This window comes from Populus nigra, chromosome 11 (genome assembly GCF_951802175.1).
Source record: "Populus nigra chromosome 11, ddPopNigr1.1, whole genome shotgun sequence".
NCBI classification, from domain to species: Eukaryota; Viridiplantae; Streptophyta; class Magnoliopsida; order Malpighiales; family Salicaceae; genus Populus; species Populus nigra.
Window position 1 is genome coordinate 5,705,543 of NC_084862.1, and position 18,940 is coordinate 5,724,482.

The following is an 18,940-nucleotide window of genomic DNA, read 5'->3' on the forward strand; positions in this document are numbered from 1 at the left end:
GTTGTTAGCCTATTAAGGTTAAGAATGTGAGATTTGGGCAAAAGGTAAAGGGGAAAGGAAAGGTTGGGGAGTGGGGACCGTCAACTATGAACTCAGAAGGGAGAGTCAATAAATTTTGTAACTTTTGTCAAACTCGTAAACTTGGTTCGAGTTGACCAAGTCTGCTGATTTTCGAGTTTTTAATCTGATTTTACACGTTATATACATGTTGACTCATAAAATTATACGATTTTATGAGTCAATTCGCGATTTTGACAACAATGACCTAAATATCTTTTTTTATGTTAAAAAAATCAGTTTGACCTTCAGTAAAATGAGAACCATCAATCTAGTGCAAACTAATAAAACAACAGTTAGAAATTTGTTTTAAAAAAAAAACATGATTAATGAACATATGTTTAATATTAAATTAAAAGTGGGTTCTACTTATTTTTTTGGTTAAAATTTTATTTAAAAATATTTTTATTTTAACCACTAAAAAGATTTATAGGTGGATGTGTAATTGATTTTAAAGAATTTTTATTTGATATATTTTTATGAAACTCAAAACGCTTCAAAATAATATGAGATTTTCTTGTAATTTATATAATGATAAGTTAAAAAGATTAAAAAAAAATGTCTTTAGGGCACCAATACTTTCAGAGAAGCGAGACTTATACAAAGTGAAATCCACGAGCTTCGGGTCCTAAATCTAGTCTTAGGTTTAGGTTTTGATTTATTACAAAACAGTTTTTTGTTTATAAAAAATTATTTTTTATTAATTCATAAACTAAACAATTGTAAGTTTTAATTTTAAATAACTACAACAATTGCATCTAGCCAATCTAGCTATAACGTAACTGTAGGAAACACACAATGGGGCGCAATCTTTGAAATTGAAGTCATCACCATCAAAACTGGTTTCTTTCAGCAAGGAAGATGATGCAGCAGCACACCATCATCCAAGAAACCACAGAGAATAGAATGCATAACATTTTTTTCAAGAACTGAGAACCATATCAATTTATAGCCTTGATCAGAGATATTCTCACGAAGGCACAGGAACGTGAACGTGAGGTGGGTGTGCTGTCACATGAACAGTTTCTTTTCTTTAATCGGAGGTGTCCTCAATTTCGAGTTCAATTTCTTCGACTGGCGTTTAGGCTTAGGCTGAGAGCTAGATTGGCTTGATTTCCTCTTTCTACTGCAATTCGTGTTACTCTTTTTCCGAATTCGACAGAGCACAGTATAATGAGGAACATTCTGCATAAGAGAATCAGCGAGGGAATACTCCAACATAATCCAGGAAGCATCAGGAGTGCCTATATTGGGATTCTTGTAACAATATCTCCTTCGATTCCAAGTAATTCCTTCGGAATGGAATGAATGAACATCGTCACCATGCCAACGGCCCCCATTGGACCCAACACCACGATCAAATCTGGAGGATTTCATGCCAGGGTTTATCTTTCTCAAATTTGTGAAAAAGAAAAGATCATCCTGAGGGGACGGACCAGCCTCAACTTCATCATCATCCTCATCATCACTAGTAGTATTATTGTATTCTCCAAAATTTTCCCATATTTGCCAAGGCTCCTCATGACCATATAGATCATAATCTTGAACAATGTAAGGGCAAGATAGAGGAAGACCCATGACTTTGTTGTAAAGATAATGGCAAGCAAGTTCAGCCTCTGTAGGGTTAAATCGGAACCCTACAGCAATATTAGCAAGAGACATGATCGATTCCGGAAAGAAACAGAAGATAGCAGCGCGCGGGAGAAAGCCAATCTGAGAGCAGAAGAAGAATAATCCATGCTGCTATACTGCTACTAGTAATTTATAAGAGAAAGAGGGTCCGGTCGGTGCAACAAATTACTGATGAATTGTTTTGTATTACTAGTTGTAAACGGAAAATATATGCAAGGAAAGGAAGGCCTCCCTTTTTAAATCCCAGAAGAACTTGGACAGACTGATGGTAAATTACCCACGGAAATAACAATAATAAATATGATGATAAAAAAAATTAAAAAAAACAATGAGAAATATGATATTATGCACTTCGAAATTGTTTGGTTAGATAGTACGAATAAAAAACTTAACACATTGTAGAATAATAAAATGAATAAACATTTTTTATGTTTCTAGAGCTCAGCAAAATTAATTTATAATCTTGATCTGATTTTATTGAATAAATTTTGTTCCAGTTCCTAATATTTGAAAAAACATCATTAAAAATCTCTAAAACATGTAATTAAATCATAATGACTCGTTCATTCCCATGTTTTTATTTTTTTATCATTACATTCTAATTGCAAGTTATTTGGTCTCACAAAGTAGTTGTCCCATACAAATTATCTTCTCATTTACTAAAAAATCAAACAAATGACATATATTATCTATGCCCAGGGCATTGTCATGGCTATACAATCATGCATGTATCATCTCTAAATTGATCATAAATGCCTTATTATTTGCTTTAATTGTTTCAATTAATCCATTTAGTAACAAAACATCAAAGCTTGATGTAAGGAAGATAACACACATATTAGCATGTATTTTATCTCATCCAAGTAAAGCGTTGTAACTTGTGTTTGCTTCCACCACAAAAAAAGTTGTCTTGGAGGAATTGGACTGATCAATAGTTAAATCCACCTATAATACTTTTACAGTATCTCTTATACCTTATATAAAATTCCAGGATAACATTTGCTTTGTAGTGGTACACCATTGAAATTTACTATGACATGCAGAAGTTTCAAATGGCAAGTCATAGCCAATGTTGAATTAGGAAATACGAGGCCTGGTTGTTGGTCAACTATAAGTCTTGACTAGTTGATTTTTACTATTTTGTCTTTTTTTTCTAATTTGTTTTTATAGTCACTCTATAGATAAGACTAGATACATGCCCCTTATCCTCTACTGCATTTCTTTTTTGTCATTGCGCTGAACTTGGTTCCTGTTTGTGCTAAATATGTAAGATAATATAAACATTAACATCTAATAATACAAACAGAATTTAACATAAACCATAAGCAGTAACATAAATAGAAAAGTTTTAAGATGTAGAGGAGTTAATACACAAGCAAGACAACAAGAGTGGAATTCAAATAAAAATCAAAGCTTGTCCATTGCAATTTTTGCCAAGTTCATATAACATGGGTCTAGCATGTTTGTCAAACCCAAGATGTTGGACTCAAGTAGCTTGGATCTGGCGTGGTTCCTAGACCTAAATTGCTTAGGTATGGCGTGGTTCCAGACACTTGGCACTTAGGTCTAGCTTGGTTGTCAGACCCATGACGTTTGAGTCTGGCATGGACGTTTGGGTCTAACATGGTTTCCAAACCAAAATCGCTTAGGTCTGGCGTTGTTCCAGACCCATGGCACTTGGGTCTAGCTTGGTTACCAGACCCATAACGCTTGGGTCTAGCATGGATGCTTGAGCCTAGCGTGATTGTCAAATCCAAGTGTATTGAGTCTAGTGTTGTTGCCAGGTCCAAATAGCTTGGATCTGGCGTCTAGGATTTGCATAATTTTTGTAAGCCATGCAAAGGTAATGGTTTTGTTGAGAACTAAAATACTCATGCAAATGTGTTGAATGATCTCAAGACATCCAACTAATAATTCCTTGTGAACTTCTAATGTATTGTTAAGAAAAAAAAAGCAACAAATACTTCTCCCAAACACTACTAAATTTCAATAAATAGATGCAGAATTTAAGTTAAACTCTACTATGTTGACTGCAATTGTTAGATACATGTTCGAGTTCTTACAGCTTTAAGAAACTCTAATCAAGAACAAAGAAAAATTACTCTTTCAAGTTTCTCTTGTTAACAACACAAAGATATACTTATCGTCCTCCAATAAAATATTGATTCAACAAACTCAAAGTTCTCCTACTCTGCCCATTAATTTGTTGTCCAAACTTTTTGTTATCCATTTCTAATCCTTCGAACATTATTTAAAAAAAAAACAATAAAAACATGTTAGATCTTTGAAAAAGATCTTACCTTTGATGTTAGAACCTTTAAAGTCCACTACTTTTCCTTCAAAATCTATAGGTTTGATGGTGAAATCAAGATATTTTCGTTAGATACATCCATTTTGTTAATCTTAAGAACAGACAAAAACAAACCACACAATTTTCTCACCATTAATTGTACCATAAAATTCCACTCTCTTTGTTGTCTTCTTCTTTCTATAGCAACTTTGTCCTCTTCTCTATCAATATGGTGCCCTCTTCTCTACCATTTCTTCTACCAATTTGGTTAAGAAGAAGGGGAAGGACTGAACACAAGAACCATCTTCATCCTCTCTTTGTAATTTCCTTTTATTCGATTAACTTTCATTCTCTTTGTGATCTGAGTTGTAAAAAGTTAAAAGAAAAGAAAAGAGAATAAACAATGAATAAGAAGAAAAGGAAGGCCAAAGAAATGTTTTTCCACTCGTTAAAAGATGAGAAATTGAAAGTGAAATTATGATTACAATCCATAGTAAAAGATATATTGATCCAAAGTGATTTTCCCACACCAATTACCTTTTACTAGTTACATGACCCGCGCGATGCCGCAGGTCAATAATTTTTGCATAAAAATATCAAAAAAAGTTAAGATCTAAAAATATTAGATCTTTTTGCAAAGCTATACCCAAGAGTCTTGGGTGTGGCTACAACGCCTGATCCAAGAGTAATATTTATAATATTAATAATAACATTAAACTTGCATGACCCAAGTTTAAGTGGGTCTGACTGTAATACCAGACCCAATAGTCTTGGATGTGGGTCTCGCTGCAAGATCGTGTCATAAAAAATATGATAATTAAATAGATTAATTAAAAAGAAAAAAATCTGAATTAACTGGGTTAACCCTTCAAACCAGGTTAACCCGTCAAACTTTGGATTCGTGTCGTGAAAGTTTGATAACTAAATAGAAAAAAAAAATTGACAGGTTAACAAAAAATTAACTGGGCTAACCTGTCAAACCACGTTAACCCGTTTGAACATTAACAAACTAAATTAAATGAAAAAAATTAATTAAAAAAAAACAAACAAAAAGGCATCAGCCTTTTCACTGTGGACTACAGTGCGCAGTCCACAGTTAAAGGCATAAAAACAGCAACAAAGCAAAAAGAAAAACTAAAGGCATCAGTCGATAACTAAATAGAAAAAAATTTAATATTGATGAAATAAATTAAACAAAAAAATATTAAATAAAAAGAAACAATAAAAGAAAAAAAACTTATAAGAAGAAAAAAACTAATAAAAAAAGAAAAAAATCTAAATTAACTGAGTTAACCCATAAACCTGAGATCAATGTCATGAAAGTTTGATAACTAAATAGAAAAAAATTTAATATCAACAAACTAAATAAAAAAATTAATTAAAAAAAAAAGCATCAGCTTTTTCACTATGGACTACATACATAAGATGAAATCGGAAGAACAAAACTAATAAGGAAAAAGAAAAAAATCTGAATCAACCAGATTAACCTGCCAAATCAGGTTAACCTGTCAAACCTGAAATTCGTGTCATGAAAGTGTGATAATTAAATAGAAAAAAATTTATTATTACTGAAATAAATTAAAAAAAGATTAATTAAAAAGGAAAAAGCAAAGAGAAAAAAAAACCTACAGGAACAAAAAAACTAATGAAGAAAAAGAAAAAAATCTGAATAAACAGGGTTAACCCGTCAAACCTGGGATCCATGTCTTGAAAGTCTGATAATTAAATAAAAAAAATTAATATTAAGAAACTAAATTTAAAAAAAATAAAAAAAAGGAAAAAAAACTAAGGCACCGTAAAAGGCTTAAAAAGGAAAAGAGAAAAAAAAAAACAAAGGCACACGTCTCGGGTTAAAATTTTTTTCTTGCATAAAAAATATCAAAAAAGGGTAAGATCTAAGAGTGTTAGGTCTTTCTGCAAAGATATGCCCAAGAGCCTTTGGTTTAGCTGCAACGCTTGACCCAAGAGTAATATTTATAATATTAATAATAGTATTAAACTTACATGACTCAAGTTTAAGTGAGTCTGGCTACAACACCGAACTCAAGAGCCTTGAATGTGGGTCTGGCTGCAAGGTCATGTCAAAAAAGTATGATAATTAAATAGATTAATTAAAAAAACAAAGAAAAAAAACCAACAGGAAGAAAAAAACTAATGAAGAAAAAGAAAAGAACCTGAATTAACTGGGTTAACCCGTCAAACCTGGGATTCGCGTCATGAAAGTTTGATAACTAAATAGAAAAACAAATTAACGGGTTAACCCATCAAACCCGGAATACGTGTCATGAAAGTCTGAGAATTAAATAGAAAGAAATTTAACATTAAAAAACTAAACTAAATAAAAAAAATTAATTAAAAAAAAAAAAGCAAAAAAAAATTTTGGGTTAACTCGTCAAACTAGGTTAACCCGTCAAACCCGGGATCCGTGTCATGAAAGTCTGATAACTAAAAAAAATAAAATTAACATTAACAAACTAAATTAAACAAAAAAAATTCATTAAAAGAAAAAAAAACACAAAAAAAACCCATTAAGGCATAAAAAGCAGAAAAAACAGAAAAAATATTAAAAATAAAAAAAAACAGCTTAGCGTTTCACTGTGGACTGCACAATGAAACACTGAACAGTTTTAGTATATATTATTAATTAAAAAGAAAAAAAAATTCAGGTTAACTCGTTAAACCCGGGATCCGTGTCACGAAAATCTAATAACTAAATAAAAAATTAACATTAACAAAAAAAAATAAAACAAAAAAATTCATTAAAAAACACAAAGAAAAAAGCAAAAACAAGAAAAAAAAACAAAGAAGAAAAAGAAGACTGCTCAGCGTTTTACTGTGTACTTGCACAGTGAAACACTGAGCAGTTTTAGTTTATTATTAATTATAATAATTAGTGAGGTTTGGCTTTAAAGATTCATGGAAAAGCGAATAACATTTTTATTATAGATATGGTGTCATCATGGTCACTTGTCTTTCTATCACAAGAAATTTCCAATCTATTATCTTTGATTGTATTTTAGTCATTCAATTATTGCATCAATAATAAGTATTTAGAAGTATTTCCCTCTTCTTATTATGTACCATCATTAAGAAGGGTATCAATGCCTTCTTTTAACATATCAACATCCAAGATATAAAATCCCAACCAAAAAAAATCCAACTCTCAAATTTAAATATAGAAATAATTTAAATAAAAATAATAATATAATATAGGAGGGATAAAAGATAAAGAAAAGTGGGAAATTTGAAATTTTATTTGGTATATTCATCTGGATAATCTGAACCTGTATATGAAAATTCAAAACCCTGATTTTAATTCTTGGAATTATAATGGAATTCTAACAAAAATAAAATAACCGAACAATAATTTATATTTATTTGAAATTTTAAAATACCTTTTTTAAATTTATATTTCAATTGATATCCCTCCTCTATGAATCTTTATTTTGTTTATTTAGCTTTTTTTTAATAGAGTTTTTTCTTTAATTATTGTCTGTGTATTTAATTTTTGAAGATATTATTCAGATTCATCTATAATTTTTTATGTTTTATATAGATAAAATTTATTTTTAAAAATAAAAAAACAATATTTTAGATAATATGTGCAACCTTACATAATTTTGTTTTTCTTTTATTTTATTCAATTAATTTCATGTGTGTATATATTTTTATTATTGTTTGATTGAATAAAAAATTAGTTATAATAAATAAGTTCAATAAACGCAACTAAGTAAACGTTTCATATTTTAAGATCAAATCTTGATCTAAATCTCTCACACAATTTTTTTAGTTTTATTTTTAGTTACTATTAATGAATTTTTTTATTTATTTATACAGATAATTCTCGATTTATTTAATTAGATACTTACAAGCTTTTTAATTTGCACTTATAATTTTTTATGTAAGAAAATGTGTTGAAAAAGCATGTATATTCAATTTTTTTGTTGGAAAAAAAATACAACCCGCAACGAAATGCAAGCCAAATAGCTAATTAGTAACTAAACATCGTAAGGCCATTAGCCGCAATGTTGATGACGCAACTACGCTTCTCTCCTCCTTTATTCTTTTCTTTAGACAATTTGGGACCAAATTGTAACAAGATGAAGTTTGAGAAGCAAAATGTAAATAGTGGATTTTGATGCATTAGGGATTGAAATGAGACTGTCAAAAATTAATAAATTAAATTTTATCACATGAATATACTGTATTTGGTACTTCCAAATGTCAATTCTATGATGTCTAGAAACAATAATACACAGCAAAGCCGGAGGCTTACATGGTCGTTAACTTCAAGGCCCGTGGGATTAGTCGAGGTGCGCGCAAGCTGGCCCGAACACCTACGATAATCAAAAAAAATAATACACAGCAAAGCTAAAATGTCAATTCCATGAGAGTATGATGCCACTTTTGTCACTATTTGTAGACAGCACGTTGTCTACTAATCACTACACAATTCATATGAACATTTCAGGGTTTTTAATCTCTCTCATTTCAATCATTAAAGTCTTTTATTTACAATTTCATCCTTGAAAATTACACATGATTTTTTATATTGAATGTTTTTTTAATTCATATTCTCTCTCGTATACAAATTGCCTAAGAAGGATTATGCATTTACATAATTTCATCCTTTTTTAGGAAGCATTCGAGTATGTGGTATCGGTTGCTTTTCAAAGTATTTTTCACTTGAAAATATATTAAAATAATATTTTTTTTATTTTTAAAAAACTATTTTTGAAATCAGCATATCAAAATGATCTGAAAATACTAAAAAAAATTTAATTTCAAGCAAATAAAAAAATAAAAATAAAATAAAATTTTCTTGAAAACACTTTTGAAACATAAAAATAAATAGGATATAAATCTAAATATTTAGGAGGAAGAAATGAATGAGACAAGTACAATGTATCTATGTAAACCTAATTAAAAACTCAAAATTAGTTGGTAAAAATAATTAAAAGCTCGTTTGGTATTCTATTAATGATTACTTTTTAAAATATATTTTTTAGAGATATCATAATAATAAATTTTTATTTTTATTTTTAAAATTTTATTTTTGATATTAAAATATAAAAATAATCTAAAATCATTAACAAAAATTTAATTTGAAGTGAAAACAAATAATAAAAAAAATTAAAATATATTTTTAAAACACAAAAATAAACTAAGTAAAATATCAATGGTTAGATACGAATAACTTGATGCATATAACTAATGCAAATCTTGCTAAATACTCTTTCCTAATTCACTTACGAAACGGTCTCATGCTTTGAATAAATACATCCCACCAACTAATTAATCACATAAATACAATGTTTCAAAGGAAAATCTTTTGATAAAATCAGTATTTCCGAAACAACTTGATGTATTTCCTTCATGCATATATACTTGTAGAGTAGAGGGGACGAATACACAACAAAATACGAAACATTATAATATTTGAAGACATATACTAATAGAAAAGGATACAACATTATAACTTTTCCTAAATTAACAACAATATATGCGGTGGTTGGATTGCCTTTGAGTTCTAAGATCATCCTTTTTCAATTTATTATATATATATAGATCTCCCATCAGCCACATTCTCTTGATTGTTTTATTAGGGTTTGCTTGATATATAGTCCTATTTTCTCAAATATGGCGATGAGGGCTCAAAATCGAAAGGAGATGGTTTCTCAACTCGCAAGAAACAATATCATCGTAGCAGACATTCTATCAAGACTGCCTGTGAAGACCCTTTTGAGGTTCAACTCTGTATGCAAGTTATGGCACTACATGATTGACTCGAGCCTTGGCTTCCAAGCCTTGCACTACGATCGATCGCAGAGGAAACCTCGATTCCTTTTGCGGTGGCCTGACTTTGATTTTCAGCCGCTTGAATCCATCGGATGCCGGTATGTGTATAACTTTATTCCGACAGACACTGAGGGAAACATGTTCAGTCCGATTCAGGTTAAGGTGCAAGAACCTGTTAAACTCGTATTGCCAGGTTGCTTTGGTTTGCTTTGCTTAGCTACAGAAACACGTATTTATGTGTTTAACCCTAGCACTCGTCGTCTTCTTGCACTGCCATATGATAGAAGTGGAATAGCAGGATTCGGGATCGGATATCTGAGCTCAGCAAAAACACACAAGATTGTGCGGTTAAATATTCCTCGGCAATCAAGAACTTCCTTCAATTGCAAACTAGAGTGCTCTGTTTTCACTCTTCGTCCAGAGAAAAGAGGACTTAAATGGAGGGCAGTAAAAGAAGGTTGCCCATATTTGGTGGAGCAGTTTAGTTTTCCAGCTTTTGCTAACGAAACTATTTACTGGAAGATCGATCTTGGGCAACATCAAGCACTCCACAGGCATAACGATTTTATTGTCTCGTTTAAACTTAGTGACGAGAAGTTCCAAACCATAACTCATCCTGCTGACAGGACTGACACTCCTCGTCATTGGAAATCGCCTACTCGACATTCAACGCAACTGGTGGAACTACGTGGGCATTTGTACATGGTGGAGACTTTAGCATTATCTCATGTTGCAATATGGAGACTAACCAATCCCGAGAATTCCATATGGTCAAAAGCATGCACAATCGACATAAGCAAAATTTCTCCGAAATTTGTTGGAGAACTCCAGTGCGTCAAGGGTACAGAAATCATATTCAACTCTGGTACTCGTCTTCTGCTCTACTACGATGAGGAAAAGAAAACATTTCGAAGGAAGATACTACCTTGCTCTGCAGAAAATCTTACCATTTATTGCGAAAGTCTTGCTTCCCTGACAACATCACAGGGATAATTTACAGGAATATTTTTCTTTTTTTCTTTTCTACAATAGTTGGTACTTGTTTCAGTTGATACCAACCCCTTCAGTTTTGACAAGATTTTCGTTTGGTTCTTTGCAGTTATGTATGAGAAGGCTTTTTCTTCATTCTTCAAAGAAAAATTACAATAGATGCATGTCATATAGTTGATCTTAAATATGATTCATATACTTCAAATGCAGGAATGAATAGTTTCCTTTCAATGCATGTATCTTTACTGAACTTCACAGTCATCAATCTTTTGGGAACCTGCATTCTATAAACCTACACTACTCCAGTGTACAACTTCTTAGCGCAAAGTAAATTGTCTAGTAGCTACCATTCAGCGCTAAGTTTGAGACTAAACGAGATTGTGTCATCGAGCCTTGATTATTGAATCCAAGAATATTATACAGTTATATGTATATTTTTGTGTAACCATTTATGAATGTTTAAAATCATATTTACAGAGTACGGAGAATAAATATTGTAGGTATAACTAACAGCCTGCCCTATCCAGGCCGGCTCTCAGTTTGTAGAAAGCGGACATATTCCTGCTGCAACATCTGTCCTCCATGAACCGGATCAAAGCTGCACCTGTAAAAGCTGGTAATGGAAAAATCTTTAAGATAAAGAAAATTGTGAAGAACTATTCCGTCAAGAGATGGAGAGAAAGAGTACACATGCAAAACACTGTATTTATATTGTTGTGCCCGCTGTCCAATATCCACAATTTTACCACAACAAGCTTTGCCAACAATGATCACCACCTGATATGGTCATTATTGAAGGCACACTAGCTAAACGATCCACATAGTCCATAGTCGGTACATTCAATTATGAAAAGTAGTTTCAATGTCCATCTACATTTCTTTTCTATCTTCCCAATTCATTCAGAAAAAAGTGTACAGATCAGGAAGATGTGGTTGGTTAGGTTATGGAGATTCAAAAAATAAATCTTTGTAGAGCATAAGGTCAACAATGAATTACGACAAGCAATCATTTTTTTTTCTTTTAAGTGCTAGAGTTATTAATTTTAATGAACCATAATTTATTTATTTTTAAATCCTTTACTTTCAAAAGCTTATAGTTTCTTATACAGCCAAATAGGAAAACAGAAGCACGTGTATAACAGCATTAGGTAACAGGATGAAAATAACCGCATTACCTCCCATTCATGCCAACAATAATGACAGTATTCTGAGATGCAAAAGCTGCAATGTACTGAGTGTCTTCAGGCAAGTGGAACTGAGCAAATGACCACTCAGAACTAAAATACCTCGGCAAAACTCCTGGACAAGCACGAGAAATATGAGACTTCATTTATGAGAAAAAGAAACAAGAATGCGTGTGGAAAAGGTCTCCCATAAGATAAATATATAACCCTCATCTCTCTCTCTCTCTCTCTCTCTCTCTCTCTTGATGAACCAGCCAATTTCATTTATTAAATAGTAATAACAAGAGTTATAAGAAGCTATTAAGGAAATAACAACCAAAGATAGTGCCTACTATCACTGCCAAAAGGAAATCAAAGCACCTACTCCATCTCACATACAGAGGACTCCATTCTCACAATCAGGAAGTGGATTAAAAAAGGGGAAGAAAAAAGATGTTCAGACCAAGTGGATAAGCCCAGTCCCTCTTTCTCGCCCTAAGAAAGAAATGAAAGAAAAGAAGGAAAATTCAGATTTGTGACTCAGATTGATTACACGTGTTTGGTATTGTGGTGCAAGATGCCTTTAAAAAGTGTTTTTCGCTCGAAAATACATCAAAATAATTTTTTTTAGAACTTTGATTCTTATTTTTGACATCAAAAATCAAAATCATCAAAAAGCATAAAAAAAAAGCATCAATATAATTTTTTTTCAAACCAAAAAAACTTTTGAAATGCACTCAAATGCAATTCCAAACGCAAAAACATTTGGCAGTTGAGGTGTAGTTACTTCCCATGGAGCCAACTACAGTTTCATTAGTTCTAGTTTTACTTTTAAATCCGTTAGTTCAGCAACTTCTGTTAGCCCGCTGCAGAATTACTCCATAAACTTTTCCCATAAAATGTTCGTAGCAGGGAAAAATAAAAATGATGGTTCTTAAAACGAATAAAACAAGTTATCACATCGATGATTTGACGCATACTAGTGGAGTTTTGGGTTAGATTTCTGCATTTTTTTGATATGATATGGGGTAAATATAATGTGAGTCGTTCAAACTCTATGGTTTTATGAGAAGTTGTGACTTGTGATTAATGATAAGACATTCCATGCTTCCAATCTCAACTTATTGCTATCTGGAATTATCTTCAATTTTTCATGGATAATGTATATACAGAGGTCATTTCAGATGGATATTGAGTTTTTTTATATTGCTTCAAGAAGTCATTCTTAAGCTGGTTCTTAAAAAAATAGAAGACATGGAAGTTAAATTTGGTGAAAAATTGAAATTGGCCATCCTATACTTGAAGAGTTGAAGGCACAAATCTCATGAAGAGAAGCAACATTGCAAGGGAAAGAGCATGTCTCCCGGAACTGATTGACAAGCAAACAATCAACTTATCGTCATTTTACCATTACAATGTTGAATGCTTTTTCCGTCTTGCTTTCAAGAACCTTGGTTTATGTGGATTCATAAGTTTGATAATTGGTAGGTAGTAAGATTTAAGATTTACATCTTTTCACTCATCCCATTTCTTGCATTCTCTATCACACATCTTGGGAAAAGAAATGAGATGATATTTTAGACACTTCTTTCATGTTTTTGCAACTTTCAACAATATATCGCGAGGTTTCATTACTTAAAAATCAAAATTTCTCCATGTATTTCATTATAGGAGTTGTATGTCTTCATCCAAGCCATGAACTAGATTGTTGTTACTAGAGTCATTTAAAGCCTTTTCGTTCTTTTCAAACCAAAAGAACAGAGAATGGAAAACTAGGAAAAACAGGAAGCAGAATAAGAAAGGATTTATAGGTTCATCTTTAGAACCATTTATCAACAGAGCTTTCTTACCTCTCATAAAAGACAATGACGAGCCAGGATTCGCACTAGTGCTTGGAGAAATAAGGCCATCAAGGGAAGATGATGAATTCTGTTCTAACAATGCCAGGCCCTGAGCAGGGCTCAGATGAGAGGATGAGTCCTCTCCAGCCACTCGAACTCTTAGACTGAATATATGAACAGTACCTTTGTCACTCGATACAGCCAACCACTGGACATTCCGAGAGAGTGCAATCCCATAAATCTCTGCTCTATCAACTCCTCTTCTCACCTGCAGAAAAGTGGTATTATCAGCACATAAAATGCTGTTTAAAATTTTATTAGCTGCTCATCTAAGGGAAGAGAGATGGGAATGTATTCCCGTGTTCTGAAAATAGTACAATTAATGTTTAAAATTTAATTGGATACTAATCCAGATGCTTCCATAGCTGCTGAGGAATCTAATCCAAGTAAAGGGAATGATGAACAAATGAAGTGAGTTTCATTAAACATTATATCAGTGATACAAGCAAGTAACAAATAACTGGCACCTCAGAATAAGTTTTTAGCATATGATACAAGTTCCCTATCAAGTAACATACAGCTAAATAAGCACTGCAGTGAAATTTCAAGATGACATCTTGTAAACTATATTTTTAACAAGCTACCTCTTGTAAACGAGTGCCATCCATTGTATTGAAAATTCTTATCAAAGTGCCCCTTGTACTAGCAGTCGCAAGAAGCAAGCCATCCATTGTCAAGGTCAAGCATGCAATATGAGAATCATGAGCATTAATCAACTTCATGACATTCAACCCAAAGTGTTCAATTCGGACCTGGCCCCGATGAAGCCCAGGGCACGCCAACACAAATGTATTTGAATCATGAGAAAGGCAGCACAGTCCTCTGGGATTTGCCAGAGTCTCAATCTGATGAAGAAGCTTCAAATCCATGAAATTATAAACATATAACTTGTGCTCAAGAACAACAACAATGCGATCCCGCCTTAACTTCACAGACCGAACCTCAGACCTAAATGAAAATTCACCAATGCACCGGCTCTGATGATCATCCCAGATCAAAACTTTGTTTGGAGGATACTGAGAATTAGCATCAGCACCAACAAGTGCCAGAATGTTGCACCGGAACAGCATCTCAACGATTTTGAATCCCCCACTTTTGAGATCACGTCTGAAAGTTTCCTTAAAAGGCTCACAATTATAAATGCGAAAGCCATGGCTTGTGCCAGCAGCAAAGCAGCCATAATCCTGGTTCCAGGATGCAGAAATCAATTCCACTTCATTGCTACCATTGGATTCCAGCTCGGGCTGACCTAAGGAACCAGAAGCAAGAACATTTGAGGATTCAAACGAACCATGCCTTGCCTGGGGAAGGAATCCTTGAGAAGTTGAAACAGTTGAACTCATGGTCATCAAGACTTGCTTGAAGCAATCAAAAGTCGTAGGAATCCATATGAAACAAGATATACAACGTTGGAATAGCAAACGTAAGGCTCTGCCACATCAGATGACAAGCATGTTAAACATGTCAATCTATACTTCACACATTTCAACATCCACAGTTCACCATAAATCAATCATTAGCATTCAAAAAAGATAAAACAACTACATCAAGCAAAAAAAGCTAATGAAATAAGTATAATTGGATTCACTCATCTGTGTAAAAGTTTCAATTTGCTCACTATGAAAAGAAATTGAGAGCCCGCTAAAGAAAAAACTGCCCTTTACAACATCCACTTTAATCTCATTCTCTAAAGTCCACAATCAACATTCCAGCATGACCCATAATTTAAAATGACGAGAAATGATCTCCCTCTACCCCTCCCTCCACATTGAACATAGTATAACACAGTAAAGAGAGAGAAAAAAAGGAGAGAGAGAGAAGAGAAGAAATTGACTTACAGGCAGGGAGGGTTGACGATAACATGGATTGTGTATTTCCTCTAATCTTCAGATCAACTTTCTGGATTTAAATAACTACAAAAAAACAAAAGGAAGATGCATGAATTTCTTGAATAACCAAAAGTGGGTGTTAATGATTTGCATTCATTCATATTTAGAAAAGGCAAAAAAAAAAAAAAGGGCCTTTGAGATACAATGAGAATTGAGGTGTGAGATGAACCTTGTGATCAAATCAACGAGTCTTCTTCCAAACTATTCTTCCTGCCTCTCTCTGTGTTTATGTTACTTTTTAGAGACCTGACCAGACCAACTGTAACACAATGTATATTTCTAGACCAAGACAACAGGGACGGATGAACAAAAACATTTCCCTTTTTTTTTTTTTTAGAACTTTTTTTTTTGTTTTGTCTTTTATTAGTTTGGCCAGCTGGCCATGAAGTCATTATTGGGAATCTTGCACGATATTCCTTTCACTTCACCCTGCCACGCCCCCCACAAATTCTACTATTTTTTCTTTTACATATTTCATTTTAGGTTTTAACTAGTTTATCTCTCAAAGCTTTCATTGCGGTTTGAACATAATTTTTTTTTAATATAAAAAATATATTGGTATTGGTATTTAACTTGGTAAAATGGTTTGAATTTTAAAATTTTTTATTCTATTTTTTAATTGATATTTAGTGAGTATGTTAACATTGCAAATATATTATGCACTTCACTTAGTTGGATTGATTTTTTATTTTATTATATGATAGAAAATACAAAATTTACTTTACCATATATCAAATACCGAATGATAAAATTAAATTCAAACCTCTCCATGAATTATAAAATTAAAAAGAAAAAAAATAAAAATTATTAAAAAAGAGCAAAAAAAATCGCACCACAACTCTTTGACTAATATTCAGTCAACACATCAAGCCTGTGATCTTGATTATGCAATCCATTATTTCACTTTAATTTTTATTATTATTATGTAATAAAAAAATATAAAATTTATTTATCATCAACCTAATACTAAAGAAAAAATTGAATAAAAACTTCATGATAAATAATAAAATTAAAAAAAAACTAAAAATAATGTTGAAGAAAACAAAGCATAATCATGCTGGGCTGGGTTTGTACAAAAGAGCTAGGCACGTGAGCCTAGAAAAGACCCACTGGTTCAAAATGTATAAATTTTATCAAATAGTGGTAAATCTTGGCTAAAAAATAAAAATATAAAAAATAATTAGGGGAGAAGTTTTATTGAAAAACATATGAGGACTATAAATAAATTTAGTGAATGTATCGTGTAAGTTGTACTGGTAACCGATAAGTTTATTTAAAATACCCAAGAAAAGTTTTCCTGGTGGAAAAATTGTAAATAAACTCAAAAATTTTCAACTCCCACTATAAATTAAGGTGGGCAACGATGAGAGAAGAAATTAAGCTCCCTTCCTCTTATTTTCTTGCAATTCCACATAAATCTTCTCCAAAGTTAGAGTTCCTGGGGTATTATAAGTGTGAGTGGTGGGGAATAAACAAGTTAACACAAGATTTGAAAGAGTTTAAGAGAGAGAAAATTAGGAGTTAATGAGAGAAAGATGAAATTTTGGTGAAAGAAGAGGAATTGGAGGAGAACTTTGCAAAGAAAAGGAGAAATTGGTTTTAAATTTACTTGGAAAAGTACTTTAATTCTCGTTATTTGAGTTTGGGTGTGTAGAGAAGAGAAATCCATAATCTCTCACCTAGGGTTTATAAGTGAAGTTTGGGGAAGATGAAAAATTGCTTATAAATTGGTTAGGTGACATGAAATAATAGATAAAGAGAGTAAGATAATGGAACTTAAGAGAAAAACCATGGTAATTCCTAATTCTAGTGTTGTCCATGATAAATTATGGGGAAATGGAAGAATTGAATGAAAATGTATAATTATGTGTTAGTTTGATACATATTGTGTGAGAATTAGGATATAAGACAAATGGTTAGTTGAATATGTATGGATGTGCTATAAATTTGTTTGGGAACTTGAGTTTAATAATATGAAAGGGAGGTAAAAGTGTTGAAATTGTATGAATAATTCTAAATTGGTGTGGTTATGGTATTTAGGATGCTAAGAAAGAGAGTAGAATTAAAATTGTAAATATATGTTATTAAGTTGATTATAGGCTTGATTTTGAAAATTAGTTGAATTGTATGAGATTATTTGTTTATTAATATATTTTCATGAATAATTATGTCTTTAGGAAAAGAGTTTTGTTTAGATTTAAGTATTGTGTATGTAATGTATGTTTTACAGAAAATTATGGACTAGATGTTGAATTCTTTTGTGATGTTAAATGTGGTAAGTCAATGAGAAGGTTTTAAGAATTAATAATTTAAATGGTTTTATTGATTTGAATGCATATCGAGATAATTTGAGATACATTAAAATGTATGTATGAATATTAATAAATCGTGTGAGTATAAGTAATGTTGCTTGTTGTGATGATATGTTCGAGTATATATTAAGAAGCTTGGAAAACAATATGTATGCATGTTGATGATATGTTCATATTGATCGAATAATTATTGTGTAAGTTGAGAAATTTGAAAAAAGGACAAAAACATTAAAGGATTGGGAGGTTTGAATATCTTATATGGAAACAAGATTGGTAAATGTATCATGGCAAATAATGTATACAATGAAAAAAATAACGTATGCATACAATTTAGAAAATATTGGATTTAGGAAATGTATTTTTGACAATGGAAAAAATATGCATACAATTTGCAACTATTTACTTAGTGGGTTGTGTAAACAAGACTAAGGTAATGAAACCATTTACTTAGCTGGCCTTGTAAATGGGAGTAAGGTTATGGAACTATTTCATTATTCAATTATGTAGATGAGACTAAGGTTATGAAACTATATACTTAGTTGTTATATAAACAGGACCAAGGTTATGGATTTTTACTTTGTCGACTATATAAATAATGACTAAGGTGATTATTATGATTCATAATGGATCAGTTAGGTGGAAGTTATTACTAATGAGATTATGTTAAAGTTAGATGTATGAATAGCGACTTGTTTCAATATAAATATAAAAGATAAATATTTATATTGATATATGAAATTCATAATGTTGTTATTAAAATAAATTTAATTATGTTAGGGAAATTGATGTCAAAACTATTATAAACATGTTAATATCTTCTCTCTTTTCAACAATATATACACATATTATGATTAACTAATGTATCTTATAATATTTTATTCATGCAGGTTCATTATAGGACAACATC

The 18,940-nt window shown here is 31.7% G+C and overlaps 3 protein-coding genes across 3 annotated transcripts; 1 reads left to right on the plus strand and 2 right to left on the minus strand.

Annotated features, from left to right (window-relative positions):
• Window positions 1-1,068: 1,068 nt before the first annotated feature.
• LOC133668427 (NAC domain-containing protein 101-like) lies at window positions 1,069-1,719 on the minus strand. Its single transcript, XM_062088276.1, has one exon. The coding sequence runs from the start codon at window positions 1,717-1,719 to the stop codon at window positions 1,069-1,071; it is 651 nt and encodes a 216-aa protein (XP_061944260.1).
• A 7,900-nt stretch (window positions 1,720-9,619) lies between these two features.
• On the plus strand, window positions 9,620-10,771 carry LOC133668684 (F-box protein At1g30790-like). The gene has a single exon (XM_062088637.1). The coding sequence runs from the start codon at window positions 9,620-9,622 to the stop codon at window positions 10,769-10,771; it is 1,152 nt and encodes a 383-aa protein (XP_061944621.1).
• A 375-nt stretch (window positions 10,772-11,146) lies between these two features.
• Window positions 11,147-16,041, minus strand: LOC133706213 (autophagy-related protein 18c-like). Its single transcript, XM_062131693.1, has 6 exons — window positions 15,891-16,041; window positions 15,671-15,745; window positions 14,417-15,263; window positions 13,782-14,040; window positions 11,944-12,067; window positions 11,147-11,381 (listed from the first exon to the last, which is right to left on the minus strand). Exons 3-6 carry the CDS (start codon window positions 15,179-15,181, stop codon window positions 11,288-11,290), a joined length of 1,242 nt encoding a protein of 413 aa, XP_061987677.1. The 5' UTR covers window positions 15,182-15,263; window positions 15,671-15,745; window positions 15,891-16,041; the 3' UTR covers window positions 11,147-11,287.
• Between the last annotated feature and the right edge of the window lie 2,899 nt (window positions 16,042-18,940).